At 38.3% G+C, this 22,596-nt stretch overlaps 1 protein-coding gene across 1 annotated transcript; it reads left to right on the forward strand.

The window, feature by feature from the left end:
• Positions 1-31: 31 nt before the first annotated feature.
• On the forward strand, positions 32-18,614 carry LOC130089470 (ER membrane protein complex subunit 2). Its single transcript, XM_056256779.1, has 6 exons — positions 32-164; positions 332-391; positions 4,172-4,253; positions 5,649-5,759; positions 8,074-8,178; positions 18,058-18,614. The coding sequence occupies exons 1-6, from the start codon at positions 64-66 to the stop codon at positions 18,142-18,144; spliced, it is 546 nt and encodes a 181-aa protein (XP_056112754.1). The 5' UTR covers positions 32-63; the 3' UTR covers positions 18,145-18,614.
• Positions 18,615-22,596: the final 3,982 nt, after the last annotated feature.

A 22,596-nucleotide genomic window follows, 5' to 3' on the forward strand; every position in this document is an offset into this window, starting at 1 on the left:
CACTCTTTGCTCTTTTCTGTTGCTCGCAAACACTTGAGACAATAAAGCCCTAATCCTCTGTTGATGTCAACCCAACAGGCAGCAAGGAAGCGCAAGATCTCCATCCTGCGAGCGCAGGGCAAAAGCAGTGAGGCTATTCGCGAGCTCAACGAATATCTGGAGCAGTGAGTGTTTTACAAGAGGATTTAGACCCCCTCCCTCCCTTCCCCTTCACTTTTTAATTAAAATGGGTTTTGCATTTGATTGAGTTGGCCCTCAAGCCTTTCCCTAACCCCCCTTTTGTCCACCGTGGCCTTTCTGATGAGCTAACTACCACTACTCTGTCTTGCAGGTTTGTGGGAGACCAGGAAGCATGGCATGAGCTGTCAGAACTCTACATCAATGAGCATGAGTAATGATTTCTTACATCATTTCTTTTGTGGATTTTTTTTTTTTTTTTTTCTTGCAAGAAGTTGATGGGACATGAGGGTTAATCAAATTGTCTTGGTCAAATTGCCCCCCCATACAGAAATAACGTAACTAGAACATATACCAGTCATGTTTCAAAAAAGAAGGCATAGTTTATGGCAAAGGCTTCAATAATATCTGCCTACTGGGTTTTGATTTGGAATTTGAATTTGATTTGGAAAAAAGAGATTAATTTTAACACGCACATCGTGTGTAAAAACAGTAACATAAAACTGGTATCAGAATGACTGTTAATTTCCTTTATCAGCAGCTTTTATTAAGATATTTAGTTTAGTTATTTATTTATTTAGTAATATCAGTTAATATTGCATATTTAATTGTACTTGCTCTTTTGTCTTATTTTTACATTTAGATTACTTTGCCATCATCTAATGCTCACTTAAAGTTAATCTTTTTAGACTTATACTTTAATAACACTGTTAAATGTTATCTTTAGCAAATTCAAGGTGAATATTAATTTGATATACTGCACATTATATTTTAAGTTTATTTTAAGTTATATCTGAAATTTGTATGTCTTTGTAAATATTTTTTAATTTACTTAGACAAAATAGTATAGAATCTGCCATTTATTGGTTTTACCATTACATAATAATTATCTGGTTATTGGGAATCAGCTAGAATTTGAAAATATCAGTGCATCCTGTGTGTCTTTACTGTATTCTTCTTACCCAATGCAGACAAAGGCGTTTTTGTTGTGTAGGTAGGGGAAAACTCATGTAAGATGAATGAATCTGCTAAAATCGATTTATCAGTCACCAATGTGTCAGTAAGATGTCCAGAAGTTGTCCGTATAAAATGTGATGTTTACGAGGGTTATAAGGTCACATTCACCACCATCTCGCAGGTCATTCTCAGGACCTTCGCTTGACGTGCGACGGTTGCTGTAGAGTTTTGAGACCCTCTGGAGTAAAAGACAGTGAAATGCCAGTCTCAGCCAGGGGCCCTTCTTAAAGCTCAGTGTCTGTTTGTCCCATGGAGCAGGGCCATAATAGGATTTGTTCCTTGAGCCCCCTCTCCAACTCCTGGGATAAGACTGCGCTCCCCTGCTGATATCTCTTTTGCCAGGGGTTACTTTCTGCCAGGCATCAGGATTGTAGGAAACTACAAGTCTGTGTCTGTGTCTCCTCTCCTCCATCCTTCTTTAATTGTTTTGGTCTTATTGTCCATGAGGGGGGCTACGTGGTGTTAGTATGTGTGTGAGAGAAAGAAAAAGTTGGTTGTCCCGGTCGGAGGCCACTGGCCGTAGGAATGCAGGCGCTTGGTGAGAGCACCGCTTATTAGATACCTCACGGTTTTGTGTGAAGGGCTTTATTGGTGTTGCAGACAGAGGAAATCCAGGGGTGAGAGGATTATCTGCCCGCTTAGTCCAACTTTTCTAATATCACACCATTCTTTGGCAACTCCTTATCTATAGGCGTGTCAGTGTCACTCTTTTAGTTTCTTCCCCTTTCTCTTTCTATTCTTTATTTCAGGTCACAGACTCACTTTTTCCCCTTCCCCTCCTCTTCCGGCAAAGCCAGCATTATCACATCTCTCTTCCACGCTGTGAAAGAATGGGAGAAAAGGGAAAAAGAGAAATTCCCAAGAGAATGAGGTGGCAACCATTCTCCCAACTAAAACAAGATGAAGAGAAACAAACGCCACCCAAACAGCTGATTACACAGCTATCTACACTAAGTCCGTAGTATACATTGACCACTAGTAGATCATTCTTTTCAATGACAATTGAAAAGTGGTTTCTTGGGTGAATTGTATGCTATTGTTAGGTAGGGTTGTCAAAAACTAGATATTGGTTTCTCTGGGTTTCCGGTGGGTTGTCTAAAGCTACCTGGTTATTCTTAAGGAAGCATAAATATGTTGAGTGATCATGTTAACGGAACGAATAAGATGTGATTCTTTCATAAGCAGGTGGATGCAGCTCAATAGAAAGCAGTCTTGATAAACTGGTAAACATCGCTAATTGGCTAGTTGATTGTTGGACAACTAGTCAGTCATCCTAACACATTTTAGGTTTGTAGGTTCATGTGGAGATGGATGTGGAAGCCTGTTTTTTATGCCTCAAAGTTTTAAAAAAATAAGGTAATTGCACCTTTATTTCTTAGACTTAACATCTTGCAATGTGACTTTTTATATCTCACAATTTGACTTAATATTTAGAAATCTCACAATTTGAGTTTGTGTCCTAAGTTGACTTTGATTCTAACAATGTGACTTTCTCTCAGTTTGAGTCTGTTGCGTAATTTGACTTTAAATATAAAAATGTGCCTATTTAAAAAAAAAAAAAACATGACTTTTTCCTGTATATAACTTTCTCACAATATGACTGCCTCCAAATTTGACTCTTTTTTTTTTTCCCTCAGTGTTACATTATATCTTTTAATGACTTTTTCATTTGAAACTTTCTCACAATTAAAGTCACATTGTGACACATACAGACAGTTAAAAATGTTATTTTATTTTTTTTATTTTTTTGAGGCAGAAACCACCATCCATAAATGGAGCACTGGTAGAGTCGGCCGTGTATGTTGAATACTCCGGTAGTGGGCATTAAGTTAAGCAGTAATGTGGGTTGATGCCTGCCTTGCTTTCTCTGTGTCTCCATCTGTCGATCTCTCTCACTCTTTGCATTGCTCCGCCACAGTTTACGCCATAGCAGGAGCACATCTGAAAGTCTTTATGGAGAGGAAATGGTAATTGCAAGCAGCATTCAACCTTCTGAGTGGCCTGATCTCACTGGCTCACTCTTCCAACCTCTTTGACGGTCTGTGTTGTTCTCTCACTCTCATTCTCTCCTCTCTTTGTATTTAAAATCCCTTGAACATTTCCTAAACGTCTAGATAGGCTCATCATCTCTTTGCGAGTCAGCAACAGCGATGCCCTTTTTCAACCAAAAAAGTCTTGTTTGCGTCAGCAGGTTTTTCCACCAGTTGTTGTTAGGCATAAGATTAGCATCCACAACCCGATTGGACGTGCTCCAGCTCTGTTTTAAGATGTCATGTGTTGTGATAAATTGATATGTGTGCGCGAGCACGTACATTGCGGGGCTCTGTGTGGACCTTGCACAAAATGAGACAGAAAGCTTGCCTAATGGTAGCTAAAAAAGCTGTGCGGTGTCGGGGACTCGAGGCGATAACGAGTCTTTCAACCCCATCCACAGCTTTTGGATTCATTTGGCTCATTTTTGTGTCTTGCGGCTTTGTCGTAATAGTCCTGCAGATCTTTTTGAAATTGTTTGGTTTTTTTGGTGGGAGCAATGGGGAAATGTGCAGGCCCATGTTGTATACTTATAAGGGAGAGAGTGTCTGAGACATGAAACTGTCAATTTAGTGTGAGGTCAATGGCTGAGCAGTGATCTCATGTGGAAATGGCTTTTGTTTTGAGAATGACAGCCTCGAGATGTCAATGAAGAACCCAGAAAGAGATTGTCATTCATTTTTGAATCTAGGGCAGAAACGCCACCTCTTTTACAAAGCTCCGTTCGTCATTTGACCATATGGGTGTTTATACACAGAGTTCCATTAACCCTAATAAAAGCTGATGAAAGAGAAACCTCAAACTGTCCAGTCCCAGATTGTCAACGAGTCTGAGCATCACTTTGCATAATCAGCCACAAAGCTACTGGGAGATGTTTTAAGTGTGTATGTGTGATCTTCATAGTTTTTTTTTTCCCCCTCCCTCTCATGTTCTTTCACTCCCGCAGTTATGCAAAAGCAGCTTTTTGTCTTGAAGAACTGATGATGACGAACCCACACAATCACCTCTACTGTGAACAATACGCCGAGGTACAATTTGTTTCTTCTTCCTGCCTAAAACAAATGTTTTTTTTCAGTTTAATTAAGGTGATAAAAAATATATATTTCAGGAAGAATAATGTTTAATTGTTAATCAACTATGCCATCTGAAGCAGTAGATTTTAAATTGTTGATTTAATTAAGCCTTCAGAAAATAAGTGACAAATGTATAGAATGTCAAATAAAAACATATAAACATACAAAAAAATGATATAAAAATATACACAAACGTATGATGTTTGAATATGTTTTTATTTTTGATTAAATAATTTATTTTTAAAATGTTTAAAAAGTACATTTTTGTTGATAAGTTCAGAAAGAAGAGGTTTATGGGTTTAAAAAAGTATATATATATACAGTATATATAAGTTGGCATCAGCTAATCATATCTTGGTCATGTCCTTTAAAATTGTTATTTTCTTTGTTCTTTAAAAAAAAATTCAGACACTTGGTTTCTATTTCTGTCATATCAATGTGGTTTGCCTCCACCCACTGTAAAATCTCATTGGTCCAGCATTCCTATGTGCATAGCATCATTAAACATTAAAGGTCCCGATCTACATGTTTTTTTGAAGCTTTGATTGTGTTTACAGTGTGCAATATAACATGTGTTCATGTTTCGCGTGTAAAAAAACACAGTATTTTTTACACAATTTACTTATCTGTATACCGCTGTTTTCACAGTCCAAAAAAAACGGCCCGATGACTTCCTTGTTCTATGAAGTCCCTCCTTCAGAAACACGTAACGAGTTCTGATTGTGCCAGCGGTTCCTGTGTTGTGATTCGACAGCAGCTTATCGCACGTTGCCCGGAAAGGTCACGCCTCTTACCATAAATTGGAGATGCATGTGCAGCTGAAGTGCTTCTTCTCGGTGGGAGCGCAACAAGACCACGCCCCCTTTTTTTGTGTATTCCTGTGGGCGGAGATTAGTCAAAAAACTGTTCTAGTTACGTCATTAAAAAAGGAAGTTGAGGGATGTAGTCCAAACCGGCCGTTCGCTGTATGCTTTGAAAGGGGACTTCTGTTAAATAAAATATCTCGCTAGGCATTGAACTTTGAGCTTTATAATTTTACAGGTATTATTTATGCTCTAACAGCAACATTACACACTAATTAAAGTTTGAAAAATGGAATCGCGAAGAACGGGACCTTTAAATATTAAATATAATCAATTTGGTTTGATTTTGTCACTTTGCAACAGACAGAAATCTTTGGCCAACTCCCTTTAACTTTGCACTCTCTGACTTGCTGCATCCATCATGTTGTATGCTTGTATAGGATAATTCCTGTTTATTTAGATCATGTTCTGTTTATTTAGCTCTCGTGTTAACTTTAAGGGTGCCAATAACACATCACCTTTCTGTTTCCTCTTCCATCTCCCCCAGGTAAAGTACACCCAGGGAGGTCTGGAAAACCTCGAGCTGGCCAGGAAGTATTTTGCGCAGGCACTGAAGCTTAACAACAGAAACATGAGGGCCTTGTTCGGCCTTTACATGGTAAGAGACCCCTTGTTTTTAAACGTGAATGGATGCAGAGGCTGTGATTGGTTCACACAGGGGCAGTTGGTGTTTTCAGTCCTTGTGTTGAAAAATATCTGACTTTTTGCTGTAATGTAACACCACTAGCCCTTTGTGGGGCATTTCTATGTTTATTCCAGAGATAAACAAACCTTTGACAATAAAAGAATGGTAGAGAAATGGCAACCCCTCCATCAAACGTGGCTCTGCTGGAAAGGTCCAGGCAATATGTGTGCTGAATAAGCCTTTCATCTGTATTTATTTAAACAGGAAGTTGTCCATTAACACCAATGCATCATTTGTAAGTGACTCCTGACATATGAACACAAACAGCCAGCCAGGGGCAGAAGGCCGACAGAGGGTGCATAGGGAGCCACACACAGGCCCACTGTTCAAACACACACACACACACACACAGTCATCAGCGCTCTTTGATGTGCGATTTGCACGTGTGACAAGACCGGCAATAGAAGGATGACGGTCAGTACAACAAAATCAATCGCCCGTTTCCCGGTCATATATAGAGAAAAGAGCACTACCCAGCAAAAACATCAGATAAAACCTGAGATAATGTGACTGATCTTGTCAACTGATGAAAATTTTAACAAGGATAAAGAAGACGAACCCAAAAATGTGCATTGTCATGTCAACTATTTTAAAACTACTATCACAAAGTAATTTTTCTAAGATCTACTCAAATCTCAAATTATTCGAAGTGAACTCAATTTAAGTTGAACAGGTTTTCGCAACAAGTACAGTTTTCACATGTTTTTATTGTTAACTAAAACTATTACAAATAATTGTAATAATTGAAATAAAGCTAAAATATAAATATTAGAGGAAAAATTTTGATTAAAAATGTTGCTTTGGTACCTACCTGAAATAAAATGTTTATGTTGCTAAATAAAATTGCTAAAACTTAAATAAATTAAATAGAAATATATATTTTTTAAACATCCCAAAACTAATAATGACAAGAGGACATAAAAAGATAACTAAAACGTAAACTAAAATTGAAAAGTGAAAAAAGCTAATTCAAAGTATTAATAAATAATATTATAGTATATAAATAATACTAAAATAAAGCTGGTTGATACATATTTAAATTAGGGCTGTCAAATGATTAATCGTGATTAATCACATCCAAAATAAAAGTTTTTTTTACATAATATATGTGGGTGCACTGTGTATAATTATTTTATATATATAAATACACACACATGCTTGTATATATTTAAGAAATATTTTCATGTATATACTGTATATAGATTTATATATAATTTATATTATATATAAATATAAATATTTTATGTATAAATAATATTTTTTTCTTAAATATACATGCATGTGTGTGTATTTATATATATATACAAAATAATTATACACAGTGCACAGCACCCACATATATTATGTAAAAAAAACTTTTATTTTGGATGTGATTAATCATTTGACAGCCCTAATTTAAATATATAAAATGTTTGAATATTTGCTTTAATTTGTGACTTTCTTGTCTGCTAAAATGTTGTTTTCATTGACTAAATTTGGAGTAAATGACAAAATATTGACTACATTTAAAGGATTTTTTTTTATCATAAGACTATGACTAAAACAAAACAAAAATGAAAACTTAACACAGATTGTGGCTCGAGTGACCGAAATTTTTTTTTAACAGGGCCTATTTGCCACATCTCACCAACCTTACACACCCCAAAATCCAGAAGCCGAGGGATTTTCTGCCAGAAACAGAGATGAGTTTGATTGGTGTGCAGTTAAAGTTTCAGCACATCCATGAGGAAGGGCTTTCATGCTAGCCGACAGAGTCCTGCAAGCTCTGTTGAGCGGGTCTAATAGCAATAACGAGCTAAAGATGGAGGATTTGTGGTCGTGGAACGGAGATCTTGTAGCGGCTGGAGAGCATGATTCACGTTGCGCTATGCCGTTCACACGCCGCCTCCCTGACACTCCCAGTCCTGTCAGCACCGCCTTTCCTATCTCTGATGCGAGACACATCAGGCTGCGTTAACACAGCGTCTAGGATTTTTTTTTTTCACTACTCAACCAGGCTCAAAACCCTCACATTTTCCACCCTTTAAAAAATACCCTCCATTGCCATCAGGGTTTAGCCACCCTTCCATTATGTGGGCTTTAAGTGGGAGCCGATGGATTTTTATCTCATGGGTCTTTATTGACGCTTTCCAGGAATGGTGATACTCTAATCTTTATGTGTTTCCCCCAACACTGTGGTCCATCTCACACTTGTTTGTTGTCTTTTTCTCTTCGTCTTCTCCCGCAGTCGGCGAGTCACATTGCTGCAAGCCCAAAAGTAAGCGCAAAAGTGAAGAAGGACAATGTGAAATACGCCGCATGGGCCACCTCTCAGATTAGCAGAGCCTATCAGGTAAGAGGAATGCATGTGGTACTGGGTGGTATAACCTAAATCTCTCCCAAAAATGTTCTGTTTTATATTTATATACGTATAGATACCTCTAAGTCCATCTGACATTTTACTTTTAAATTAGGTTTTTTTTTTTTTTTTTAATCAGGCTCCTATGTTTAGGTTTAGAAATTCCACTTTAATGGCATTGAAAATGGTATCTAACAAATTTGATTGTCTTTTGCTGCAAAACCAGCTAAGTCCATGTGTGCCTTTTTTTTCTTTTCTTTTTTCAAAAACCTCTAAGTCCACCTGTTTGGACAAGTAAACAGTTAGTAAACAGTTGCAAAATCACTACTGCCACGTCCATATCATATTCAGGTCCAAGTGCTCACTGAGGACCCAGGTTTGAATTTGACCCGCAGTCATTTCCCGATTCCACCCTATTTCTCTCCAGTCACTCTTCACTGTCCTTTCTGAATAAAGGTAAAAGGCTAAAAAATATATATATATATATAAAAAACAATTCACACAATATAACCATAATGACACAAAATGACAGCAAACTTTATTGGATAACGACAACAAATAGAAGAATTTATACAATAACTACACCATATACTCTACGCTCAAAATAAATTAAAATATAGAATATATATTTAAAATATAATAATCTATATACAATATTAAAAATATATATAAAATTATGTATTAAAAAAAAGTGTACGCCAAATGTTAAGTTGTTCATTTAGTAAACATTAAACTGATATTTTTCAAATCTAAACAAACCATTGTCATAAAATGTACATTTCTAGTATGAACTTCTAAACATCATGTGTAGTAAAAAATTCTCTTCAGGATAATCAAGATTAAAAACTTGCAGCTCGACAATTGAAAGCCGGCTCATACGCACGGCGTCCTTCATCTTGAAATCACATGATTCGATTCGCTTGTTCTGATTGGTTCTGTGAACTTGGAGGCTTATCCTGGCAAAAGTAAGTGGTGTTTAGAGGTTTCTGCCAACTGACCGGTATTTCTGAGTGGACTGAGGCTGAGATTTAGTTGTATTTGATGAATGTATACTATGTGCGGAGAGCGTTCGTTCAATATCATTATCTCATTTTTGACAGAGTTGCCATTTAGTGGCTATATATGTATATAGGGTATAGATACCATATTAGAATGATTTATGATGGATCAATGTGACTGAGGACTAGAGTAATGGCTGCTGAAAATGACCTGACCATCACAGGAATAAATGATATTTTAAAATACTTTAAAAGAGAAAAAGGTGTTTTATAGTATTTTTCTGTGTTTTTGATTAAATAAATGCAACATTTATGAGCTTCAAAAACATAAAAAATTACTACCAACCCCAAACTTTTGAATGGTATTGTATTTATCGATCAAAAATATTTGTGTGTGATGTTTGAATCACTTATTACTGTTTTCTGCTTGTCATTGGATCTTTTAAATCTTGCCACAGATGTATAGCAGAATCTCTACCTAGTCATACCACCCAGCCCTAGTTACTGGCAATGCCGTTTGGCTGCCCGGGTTCGTTCTTTTTTTTCTCTTGCAGGGCACAATCTGATATACAGACAGGAGAGCACATCCCCAGACAGTGAGCGTATGCCATGCCTTCACGCTGGGTCTGTGCTGAACACGCGTGCCTGGGCAGAGCGCAGCTAATGTGTTGACTTAAGCCCACAGGGCCTGGCATTGTGTTACGCAGCTGTTTTCTATGTCTGCATGTTAAAGCGCCACCATCCCTATGAAGCATAACAGCTGGTGCCAAACACAGGGCTCGGGAGTTAGCAAGGGGAAAATATGCAGCGTGCACACCACGGCTGCAAAGGAAGGCAATAATGATAGCAGAAGAGAGGAAAAAGTGAAGTGCAGCGTGCATGGTATCACTAAAGCGGTTTATGCTGTTGCCATGGTACACAATGTAAATATTATAGATTTATTTGAAATCTTAACTGCCATCAGGGTGATATATATTGCTTATTTAAGGATTGACAGTTAAAAGTGTAATAAAGGGGCCCTTAGTCAGCAAGTGGGGCCATCAGGGGCCGCACACACACACACAAGCGTACCCTTGGAGTGTTTCCTGTGCGGTTGGAGGACTCTTGTCACACTTTCTAGATGGAGCTCCCTTTGACTTGTTGGTTGGCGTCTCAGTTCCAAAGAGGGGTTCTTCAGATGTACGCCACAAGACCAAATTCTGATCAGAATGAACTGGATCTTGATGTTAAAGAGAGAGTTCACCCAAAAATGAAAACTTGGCATCACTTACTCACTTACTCTTGTCTTTCCAAACCTGTATGACTTACCTCAGTAGAACACAAAAGAAGATATTTTAAAGAACTGCTTTTGTCCATGCACTGAAAGTCAGTGGGGACCTGATTTTCATTGTATGAATAAAAAAAAATACTGAGGCATTTTTTCATTTGTATTCTAGAGAGGAGAGGATTTTTTTTGTGTGTACATTTTTTACCTGTAATGCTAAAGGGACCTATAAAATGTGCATTGTTGCCTTTTTACATGTCTTTTATAGAATTGAATATTTAAGGACTGTTATCCACTTTCAAAAGTAACACATCGACCTTGTGGTCTCCAACCCTGAGGGTGTATTAAAAACTTGGCTGGTTTTCTGTTGGAATTTCCAGACCACCCAATAAATGGATATTAATGTTCCTTTCATTCCTTCTGCCTTTTTTTACACAATCATCTTCTGTATCTTTCTCCTCTATTGACTGATCCGTATGCCTCTGGAGAGACTTTACTCACAAGAACGTCATTGGTTATGATGGCAGTCATTCTGACATTGTGTCCTAACCATAGCGTCAGCAGCATCATGCGTCAAGACTTTGTGACGGTGCTTGGTTCCTATTTTTGTCACGTTGCGCCTGGTAGTCCCTTATAAATCTTACAGGCCAGAAATCATGCTCCATGTAGTTTCATTTTAAACATAAAAAATATGTTCGGACTGATTTGCCTGATTGATAGTAACTGTGCAACATTTCAAAAAGTCTCACCATCCCCCATGCATACAATTAAGTTAAATTGGGTCCAGTGTTGTTTTGGACCTCATTGACTTTCATTGTATGGACAAAACCTTTCTTCAAAATATTTTTTTTGTTCCACATAATTAAATCAAACAGGTTTGGAACAACATGAGGGTTAGACACAATGATGACAGAATTTTCATTTTTTGGTAAACTATCCCTTTCAGAGAAGGTGTTGTACAATGTTTTGTCAAAACAACAAAGATATCTGCTGTTGACACTTGGTTCTTGGGAGGTATTACATATGATACGTAGATATATATTTTTTTACACAAGATGAGTCAGAGGCTTTGATGTTGTTAATGTTGAGAAGATATGGTGAAGTGGCTTTGAATATGCAGGTAAGAATTAACCTAAGGCTATTCAGAATAAGCTATTTATCCTTGACCTCGTTCACTATACCAAGTTGTATTGAGAGGTCAACATAACCTGTTGTACTCCTTGCTTTGAAGAACTTCTGAGGTCTTTCAAAGAGAAGTTGAGTCACCCTTTAGCAGAGTAGCTTTGATTGATGAGGTCTTCTGGAGGTTAACGTTGCCTCCAACCTCTGGTGGTTTGCATACCTTCATTTGATGGTAGAGGCAAGTCACTCTCTAGCCACGGTTGATGTGCTGGGACAACTGTTCGAATTGAATTTGTTAGGACATTCTCTTCTCAACTCACTCCTTTTTCCTCTTAGTGCTTTCTGTCTTTGACTTTGAGCATAAATACATTAACTTTATCCTTCTCTCTCTCAATATTGAGCTAATAATTCATCGCTGATATCACTCAGCCACAGCGGCTGTCAAGTCCTGAGTCAGTCCTCGTTTCATAATAGTCATGCAGACGGATGACTCACCTCGCTGATGGATTAGGGTGCAACACAGGGCTTCTGATGCGTAATGCCATAGCCCTCACTCACAGCAGATTGAGCGATATGACAGGGTCGGTCCATTATCTAACACTCAGAAACAAAAGGCACACGCATATCGCTTAATTTCACAAGTGAGCAATTACCTGGTCGCGTGTCAGCCACGATCAATGCAAATATTGGCACTGAGTCAGCATGTGTACATGTCTAATTGCTTTGAAATGCATGATATGCATGGGCTGCTGAACATCGAGTAGTCCTCTGTGCCGTTTGTAGATGCCCTTGACTTTTGCCCTCGTCTAAAACGTGATGGAATCCATCGTTCAGGAGAAACCACACAGCTCACTTGCACAATAATGTGGGGTTTTTGAGAGAATGCTGGGAACGGCAGCCTGGCATTTAGACCACATATCAACTCTATTAATCTAGCTATGTTTCCCAGTAAGAAAATAACATTTGTCTCTCTGTATGTGTACATGTCCAGCGGGACCCATGAATTACTTGCAAGGACACAGATATGCACTGCCAAGCCCAGAAACGGCACTGCCATGCTCTCTCGGCCATGCTTTGTGTTTTTTTTTTTTTCTGTTTACCCAATGAGTTCAGTGGGATTGCTGGCTCCTTCTTTCTACAAGCGCACCCACAGCCCATTACGATGCAGATGTTTCCTCCAAGGAGGTCTAGAATACCTGGAGAAAGCTGTCTGTTAGCATTCCCATTTATCTCAATGGCAGTTGTTCGGCTGGCGCAATTTGAAATCTGACATTTGTTTGTGAGAACCACCTAAGCTAATCATCTGAGCCCATTTTGTTTTCTCTTTAGGAAAATATCCTTTAAAATTAAATCCTTTAAACGTATAAAAAAATTCATATCGTATATTCATTAAAGGTGAACTAAGTAACTTTTTTACCTTAACCGAACAGCTTTGGAGTCATTGTAATGTTTATATTACTGATTTCGTGTTGAATGGTGGTCGTCTCGCACCCCCCTGGTGCCTGTGAGCCGCAAAACCACCCTTGCAACTTTGGGCCGGCGAGCCGCCGGCCTCAGTGTTAGGAAGTATCGTGTGATATCAGGTCTCGCGAGGTAACGAATTGCTTTACGGCAAAAAAACAGATCTGATAAAATTCTGATAAAATGAGCATCAAACAGAAATAACCCGGCGCCGTATACATGTGGTGTTGGGCGCGCGCAGCTCTTAAAGGGGCCATACCTTATTTCCACTCGTTACAGCGTCCATCCTACTGAACAGGTACCGGTGTACAGGGGGAGGGGATCCGGCCGTGAGTGCGAGCCATCTCTGCGTGAGTGCTATTCACGACAGTACAAGTACTCCACAGCGACTCTAGGGGTCGCCGTTTGACAAAAACGGAATTCCTACTTAGTGCTGCTTTAAAGTAAGCTTTATTCAGACAAAAATAATCTATTTCTGATTCACTTGATCAAAAGTGACAGTAAAGACATTTATAATGCTTCAAAATAGGCATTTATAATGGTACAAAACATTTCTATTTCAAATAAATTGTTCATCACAGAATCCTAAAAAAATATATCATGGTTTCCACAAAAATATTAGGCAGTGCAACTGTTATTGTTCCCGGGTGTATCTTGTTTGCTAATTACCCCCTGTGTATTTAAACCTTAAAGTTTCTTTTAATAAGTTAGTTCTTATCCATTTATGGATGTATCGTCTGTCGTCAGTTCTGTTCCTTGGATTTCTGTTCCTTCATCTTCTGCCCTTTATCTTGATTTATTAAACGCGCTGCATTTAGATCCAGCTGAGTTCACCTGACATTACATCAACATTACATAATAATAAGAAATGTTTCTTGAGCATCAAATAAGCATATTGGGATGATTTCTGATGGATCATGTGAAACTTGTGAGACTGGAGTAGTGACATCACAGGAATAAATTAACTTTTTATATCTGATTAATCTCATATGTATATGGTTTGATTGGATGAGTTAACCTGCTAGCAAAGCACTTCAGTTTACAGGTGTCACTGTTCAGCTTTTTTGGTGTAGTTCCAGCATGTACCAGCCAGGGTTAATGGGACTTTGCTAAACTGACAAACCTTGACTTCTTAAACACCTTGCATTGGTTCCTCTGCTGGAGCTGCAGTGGTGATCGAGATATGTTGCAGACGTCAGATGAGACTAATGAGGAGAAATGGAGAGCACAGCCTTTAATGGATAGTGGATTGGTTTATTATGTCAATTGCTGGGGGAGAGGATAGAGAAGTGAGCTTTGGCCGATATGCTCAATTTGTCCAGTTTGAGCGAGGCAGAGGGACTCTTAGCAGATGAGTCACAGCGGATGTGGCAAGAGCGAGTAAGTATGCTTGGCCATGGGGTCTGTCGGCTAATGGGTCTTTGTGAGTGAGCGTGTGAGTTGGTGACTCATTAGGCTGTAGTATCCCTCCAATCCTTTTACTCTCATAGGGCAAACAAGGAGAGAGGAATAGAGACCCGCGGTGGCATCTCAATTACTCTACTAGTGCAGGCAGAGGCGTCATCACTATTCAAACTATTTTTGAGCCATTCTTTTGAAAAAAAAAGTTGCAAGTTAAATTAAGATTTAAAGGGACAATGTGTAGGAATGTCTCCCATCTAGCGGTGAAATTGTATTTTGCATTCAAACGAATTGTGCTCTCCAGCGCCTAGTTTTTCAAATGCGTGTTGTATCTACGGTAGCCGTTATGTACCAAAAAGCTACGACAGGATGTGTTCTAATAGCACTTCGTCGAGTGTTCTTTCGGGTGAACAGGTTTGTCATTTCAAACAAACTGCAACTTGACACAACGATCAAACGAATGTTACAGTGAATTACTGACTGTGAAACTTGCCGTGGCAGTGACAAGCGCCTCTCACTGCTTTGCTCCTCCGTTTCTGCTGCTTTCAGTCACGCTGGCTCTGAACGAAAACGCGTTGTGGAAACGTGTTGGCCTAGTACTTTTTGTCCCTCTCTGCTATTATAGTTTTTCAAGATGGCGGAACTACATGGAAGCCTCCGTGGACCTACCCGTCCCATAAAGATAATAAATTCTTCGTTTACGAGGATAATTCAGATATTTGGCAGAGGTATTTGTACACCATTGAGGACATATTTATGAATAAAAATATTGATTTTAGATAATAAAATACCTAAAAAAGTACACATTGTCCCTTTAAGTTAAAATACTTGTTTATAAAAAAGTGAATACCTTTAAGGCCCTGATATACTTCAAGCGAAATCGAAGAACAAACTAATGTGATGTCATTTAGATCAAAATCAGGCTGAAACGAAGTTCGTTTTGGGAGTTTGAAAAGTTCGCTTTGGCTGCTAAATACCTTTGTACTGCCATTGGTCCGTGGCGATTACGTAATAGGTAGTTGTGCGCTGAGGCTCCGAGGTTCACTTGGCCTGTTTAGTCGGTCGTGGTCAGACGTCCGTGAGAACACACTGGAGAGCTGCTTTATAGTAGAAAATGAAGTTGTACTTCTGATAAAACGAGACACTGACACTGTTTTTTCATGTTTAATACGGTAAAGCTGCTTGATTTTAAGCTATCTATTGTATAAAGTGATGTATAAATAAACGTGACGTGACTTTACTGGAGTGCCTTAGAGCTTGTGCAAACATCCACATTGCAATGATCAGATGCTTTTCTTATGCTTTAAAATGCTTGCTGTTTTCTCAATTTTTGTTGTGTTTATTTTGTTATTGTGAGGAAAGCACACAGCACATATTAATCTAACCGTCGCTCTCAGCAGTGTGGGCGGCATCGGATGTTCGATAACAGTATATCTCTGGTTTTTAGATTTTTGGTCAGTGACCAATATACAGTATACATACATATTCTATATAGTCTTTAGTACAGTGACAACAACATATATAATGGTAATTTATATGTAGTTTATTTTAATTAAATATAGGTTAACCCTCTGGGGACCAGAGTGTTTTTGGGGCCCTTGGGATGTTTTGACATGCACTGACATTTGTGCTTTTTTCAGTTATTTATAAACATGTTAATGGCAAAGGTGTAAATTCACTAGCACAAACTTGGCTACCATGAGATCTGAGCAACATGTATGTACATGTTTGTATTTTTAATAGAATAATGTTTATGCGTGGTTATTGAAAAAAATAAAAATGAAAGTTGCTGAAATAAGACCACAAAACACATATTGATTATTTCTTCACAAGACTTTTGAAAATTGTATCACATAGCCTAGAATATTTGCTCCAAAACTATTTGAGAATCATCCTGACTACTCATTCAGATAAGTCAATAAAGTCTTTTACATTTTTAATGACGTGTTTTGTTTGAGAAAGCTTTATGCAGGAGGCTTGATCTCTCATTAATATGTGTGGCATTCCACACCTGAGAAAGACAAAGACCCTCCCCATAATGGCCCTATTAGGTGCTATCAGGCCATATCATTACAGGAGCCTTGCACAAAGAATGAGGAGATTTAAAAAAGAATGGCTTTTAGATTGTTTGGATTTATATAAGGAAAATACTGGGTGCATACGTCTGGACACTTCTATCACACACCCTTCACCATATAGACATGGTTTTATTTCAGTTCAAAGTTCAAAGTTAGAGTTGGAAACATCTTGAAAAGAAAATTGTCTTTCTCCATAAATGTCTCAGTTTGATCATACATATTTCAAAGTTGAGGATTCATTATTTTGATATAGCTTGAACAAACACTATAACATCTTAGTTGATTAGTTTATTGACAAAACATACTATATATTTAACATATGAGCAGAAACTCCTAAAAAAAGCTTATTTGATGTCTATTTTAGAGTAAAAACTTTATCCAAAACGAGTCAACGAAATGTTGTCTGTTATTTAGTCTGCGTATCTGTGCGTTCATTCATTCATTCATTCATTCACACACACACACACACACACACAAACATGATTCACATTTAACAGTATGCTATTTTTCCGTTTACAGACACTACGTTATTCTATATCGCGATTAGAACAAAGCACTTGCAAAAAACACTTACTTCTCAGCTGAATCTGTTCATCCTCGAAGTGAAAATAAACCCAGTGGTAAATGTCCCAGGATTGTTCCTCATATAGCCGCGCAAGACGACAGTAGATTAATCTGACTAAAAAATAATGTGTGTTTTCAGAGTTTATGGGCGTTAACGCGTCTCAATGTGTTGCTTCACATATTTGCGTTTGAATAGCGCGTGCTCTCCGTGGGCGTGTCACATTACCAGAGATAATCAGCTGAGAGAACGATAATGAGACGGGCTGACACGTCTCTCTTTTTATATAGATGACATAAACGGAGAATAATAATTTTAGTTTTGAATCGGATCATTTAAAAGTACAAACTCAAATGATTTAAAAGATATATTGCTTATGGCTGGGTGAATAGTATTAGCTGAGTTGTGTTGAAGATTAGAGACGTGCTCCAGAAAAAAAGTTCACGGTGACCGAGAGGCAGAACGCACACCCTGTTTATTTTCTTTATTTTACAAAAGCACAATATTTTATTTCGATTGTATGTGGGCACATAAAAAAGTAGACATTTAACAGATTATTTTCTCATATTTCTTAACTCTATATGAACAGAAATGATGGTAGTACTTTAAGTCTATTTTTCTGCTATGTGAAAAAAAACTAGCAAAACGCGCCGGCGCGTTTCTGGTCCCCAGAGGGTTAATGTCACTGGGACCCCTCAAAAAATAGGTTCATCTCCTAGTTTAGGCAGACCGGAATAGAGCCTTAAGGTTCAAAGATGTGTAACAATGGTCTTTACTCACTCTTCACCCTCTTAGAAACAGTCTGAAGTGTTTTATGAATGCAGCTCCTGCAAGACATGGGAATCGTACACAAATACTTGTCTTTTAGCGTCAGCATGTTATGGAGTCTGACGCTCCACAATGTTTGTGTTAAAACGTAATACGTCCAAAAACATTGTAAATGGACTGATGTCCTTTCATCAACCCCTCTCTTTCTGTTTCTCCTAGATGGCAGGCCGTGGGAAGAAGGAGAACAAATGCTCGGTGAAGGCGGTGGAAGAAATGTTGGAGTCCATGCAGATCACCATGTCTTAAACCTCAGCTCTGTCCCCCCCTTCCCACAACCTCTGTCACCACAACACCATGGCAGCTCTCCCTGCTCACTGGAGTACTCCACCACCACCACCCACAGACCAGACCACCCAACCCAACCACCTCTATATCAGTTCATCCATCTTTGTATTGTTTTGAGGTCTCCTGGTAGGCTTCAGACAACCCGAACCATTCCACATTGCTTGAGTCAACCGGCAGCACTCCTTTATTTATTATTAAGAGCTTATCATTGGGACGAGTGGTGGAATCAAATGCGTCTGCGACGGAAGTGAGCGTAAAAAGGAAAATCTGTGTAATGTTTCTAGTTCAGTCAGTTCTGATAGTTTTAAGGGTTTGATTAGAGGTTAAACTGTGAGAAGATGGAAATGTGCTTACTGTATGCGCTAGAAACTGATGTCATGACTGACCCATTTCTTTCTTAGCAAAATAAAGGACTGCATTTTTTGACTAACCGTTGCAATGTTTTGGTGGGTTTTTATTGATCATTCATTATCTGTTTCATGCATTGACATTCAATGGTAATTCCTTCTGTCTCGCCGTTTTCTAGGAATGTTATGGCTAGTCGTTTTTTAATCGCCCAGCTGGAAGATCAACTAAGAATCTTGTCTCTTTTTTTTTAGCAAAATAAAGGACTGCATTTTTTGACTAACCATAGCAATATTTTGGTGGGTCTTCATTGATCAAGTATCTGTTTCTAGCATTGATATCCAAAGGCCTTGTTTTCTAGGAATGTTTTGGCTGGTTGTTTTCAATTTGCCAAGCTGGTCAATTACTTGTTTCGTACATTGATATCCAAAGATCATTTCTTCTGTCTTGTTTTCTAGAAATGCTTTGGCTAGTCGTTTTCAATCACTCAGCTACTAATGAGCTGCTATTTTAATGAGCGATTAGAATCCCATTCAGACCACCCTTGGACCACTGAATGATAATGGCAATAAAGAGGATAATAATCGCCATTACTATGGTCATATAATGTGCCCTCAGAAGACTTCAAGAACCGATAGAGCCCCAGCTTCACGCTACCCCACGGGCGGCTGCTGGGATCTGCTGAAATACTTAGGAGCAACAGAAATTCCCATTAAAAGAAGGCTAAGCAGCAGGCAGTCTCTCGCTCCCAACGATCCAACTGGGAATTGTGCCCCTCAATTACAGCAAGACCGTCAGGAAAGCTTCGCCAGTAATTAAAACAAAAGCACTTTCAATGCATAAATCTGGGTTTTTCTCAAGTGGGAGAGTGGGAAAGATTGAGAGATGTTGTGAAAAGGAGGTCTGGTTTCCTACTGCACTCATTTGTAACGGTCACATCGCTTTCGGGACTAAATGAGCGTTATTTTCTCACTCACCCGTGCCGGGTCAGCTGCTACTTCCATCTCTTTTGTTTATTAAGTCGTGGCAATTGTCTCATAATTTCACATGCAGTTCGGTGGAAAAGTTGAGCGTTGACTTTATTGCCTCTCTTTTTTCTTTTTTTTTCTCATGGACCGACTGACTTGTTAAGGAGCTTGAAAGCCTGAAGTGGGAGCGGTGAAAGTCATTTACTCATCAGTTTTAATACTTTGGTCAGTGGATGTGTCTGCGTTTGATTTCGCATTCCAAACTCGCAGAACCGGCGAAAGCCTGGGGACCGCGGAGGGAGACTGACAGAGCGGTTATTTTTACAGGAATAGCTGCATTGAAGTGTAGCTTTTTGAGGAACCATCAAGGATGGTTCATTTGAGAGAGAATATCATTTACATGTGGAGACCCTTGTCTCCCAGGCAACTAGGAATGGAAGAAGTCAATGCCCTCTCTTGTAAAGGTCATTAAAGGCTTGTAAGTGGTCTGTAAAAGAACTTGTCAATCACTTTGATGTGTGAGTGATGTGCAAGACTCGAAACTGGCCTTCAACTTAACGCAATAGTGCCATCTGTAGTCAGGAGGATGTTTTTCTTTTCCTCGTTTTTGCCTTTTTCCAAGTTTAGGAATATTTTCATGATAAGAAGTTTTTAGAAAGAATAAGTTGGAAGAGTCATCCATCTAACATTTGAAAAGAATTTGTCTAGGTGCTCCATGACGCATGCTAATTTAACATGCAACGCTTGTACAGGTAGCAGCTAATGCAATTTATTGGAATGTGTGTAAACGGTGTCGTTGATCGTCAACACAGAAACAGAGCGAAAAAGGCTGCATCTGATTTAGTGTTCCAGTAATCACAGCTCTAATTTCTGCGGTGCCTCTTAGGAAGATGGAAAATCAGCTGAACCAGACTCCCATTCATGCCAGAAAGGTCAAACAGCTGGAGCATTTAAATGCTATGCCATTGAGGTCAAAGACAAAGCACTGTGGATTAGTTGTCCATGTTATTTCTAATTCCTTTAGGTTATGACACCGCTCAACCTTAGACGCACACCTGCACAGCAAGCTTGTGAATTGGTCCATTTATCTCTAATATATGAAAGCCTTTTCTGCCTAGAGGGAAACAAATTTAAAATGTAATTTCTTCATGTCTTACAAATGCGAATTTGTTTCTTATAGTTGGGTTTACATTTCACAATGTGACAAATGACTATCGCAATTGTGACTGTTTCTTGTAATTGCCTCTATTTATCATAATTGTGATCTCACAATGTGACTTATTTCGCTATCTCTTAATGTGACATAATATCTTGCAATGACTTTATATCTTGTTTTATAAGTTTATCTCATAAACCCCGTAATCTCATAAATGCTGATATTTTGCAACATAACTGTCTCACAATTGCGACTTTGTTTCTCGTTTTTGTTCATTTTTATCTTGCAATTTTTCATAAATTGTGATATTCCATCTTGCAGTTTGTCACATATTTGCTACCATTTTCTCATAATTGTTACTTTATATCTTGCAATTGGCGTTTTGTCTCATAATGGTGATATCTCACAATGTGACTTAATTTGCAATCTCGCGATGTGACTTATCTCACAATATGACCTTTAATCTTGCATTACACATATTTCCAACTTTCCTTCTTCATAATTGTTACTTTATATCTCGCAATTGCAACGTTTTGTCTCAATCGCATAAATCTCGCAATGTGACTATCTTGCAGTTTGACATGATATATAATAATGTTACTTAATATCTCACAATTAAAATGTGTATCGTATTTGTGACTTGCAGTTGCGACTTTTGTAAGATACAAAAGTCAATTTTGATAAACAGTCACTTTATATCTTACTGTTACAAAACCTTTTTATTTTTCCCTCTGAGGCGGAAACATGGTAATGCATGTGAAATAAGGGTGGATCGAGGCGGGTAGGAGACACTTGGATGTCTGCTGTGCATTACACACTTAAGCCCCTGTGGATACTCCCCAGGTGATGAGTCAGTGAAGGTATTAATCGTCTGTAATCCATACACTCCGCACCACAGACGATGAATGGAGATAATTCTCCATGTGTAGAAAGTGACTTCTCTCTGAGCTATTTTTCGAAAAGAAACGCATTGATCAGAGAGAGCCTAAGAAGGTGAGGAAAGAGGGAGTCTCCCCATGGTTTCCCATAGAATTCCCAGGGTTGCTGGAATTGGCAAGAGAATTGAATTGAAGCAGGGGGCTTCCCCCTCGGCACATCTGTCTCTCTATGGTTTAGGGATGAGGCTGGGAAGACTAAAGATGAATGAGACACGTTAACCCTGGCTAGTCACATCACAGTGCACCATGCATGAAAGAAACAATGTTTTGCCTCAAAGTGAGGTTTCATTTCTGGGAATTTAATTAATCATGGAGGAACAAAGTCACCAACTTGCTTTTTGTGTGTTGAGATTGGAAATCTTGAGGCAATTTCTGAATTCCTGTTCTTTAATGATTTTTTTTATTGATTTTTTTTATGATTGAATATGAGGAACACATATTTGGAAATAAGAAATGTAGTTTCAAGTCTGTTATTTGTACTTAAATGGAAAAATTGTAACTTTTTTTTATTCGTTTTTATTGATTTGTTACACTATTCAGCGCCTGATTATCTCTTTACATATTTTGTACTGTAGTTGATTTGTCTGATAGCTTAGCGTATTGTTTACTGATTAGGCTGTTGTCTTAGCATGTTTCTAACTGATATCTACAACTGTTACAAAAGAACTGGAAATACTACTATTACCATCTGTTTCTGAACAGGCATTAAAAACTATGGGTCCAATGGGGATAGCGTTTTGTGGGGTGATAAAATCAGACTGCACTGGTTCAGTAAAATTTGCAGTCCATATTTGTGGAACAATGTATGTTCAATAATCAGCAGAATATCATACATCCATTCAGTTTTGGTATTTTTTTAAATGCATAAAATACAGTATTGCACAGTAAGTATGCAAGTAATACAGGTCGAAGCTCACATTACTAACAGAACTTTTATGTGAATTAGGAGAGGATCTAAAGAATGCTCTGAATCTCAGAGACCAAGTAAGATAATTTTCAACACCAA

The sequence above is a fragment of the Rhinichthys klamathensis genome, unplaced genomic scaffold, assembly GCF_029890125.1.
Source record: "Rhinichthys klamathensis goyatoka isolate OS25496 unplaced genomic scaffold, OSU_Roscu_1.1 h1tg000006l_1, whole genome shotgun sequence".
Lineage (NCBI taxonomy): Eukaryota > Metazoa > Chordata > Actinopteri > Cypriniformes > Leuciscidae > Rhinichthys > Rhinichthys klamathensis.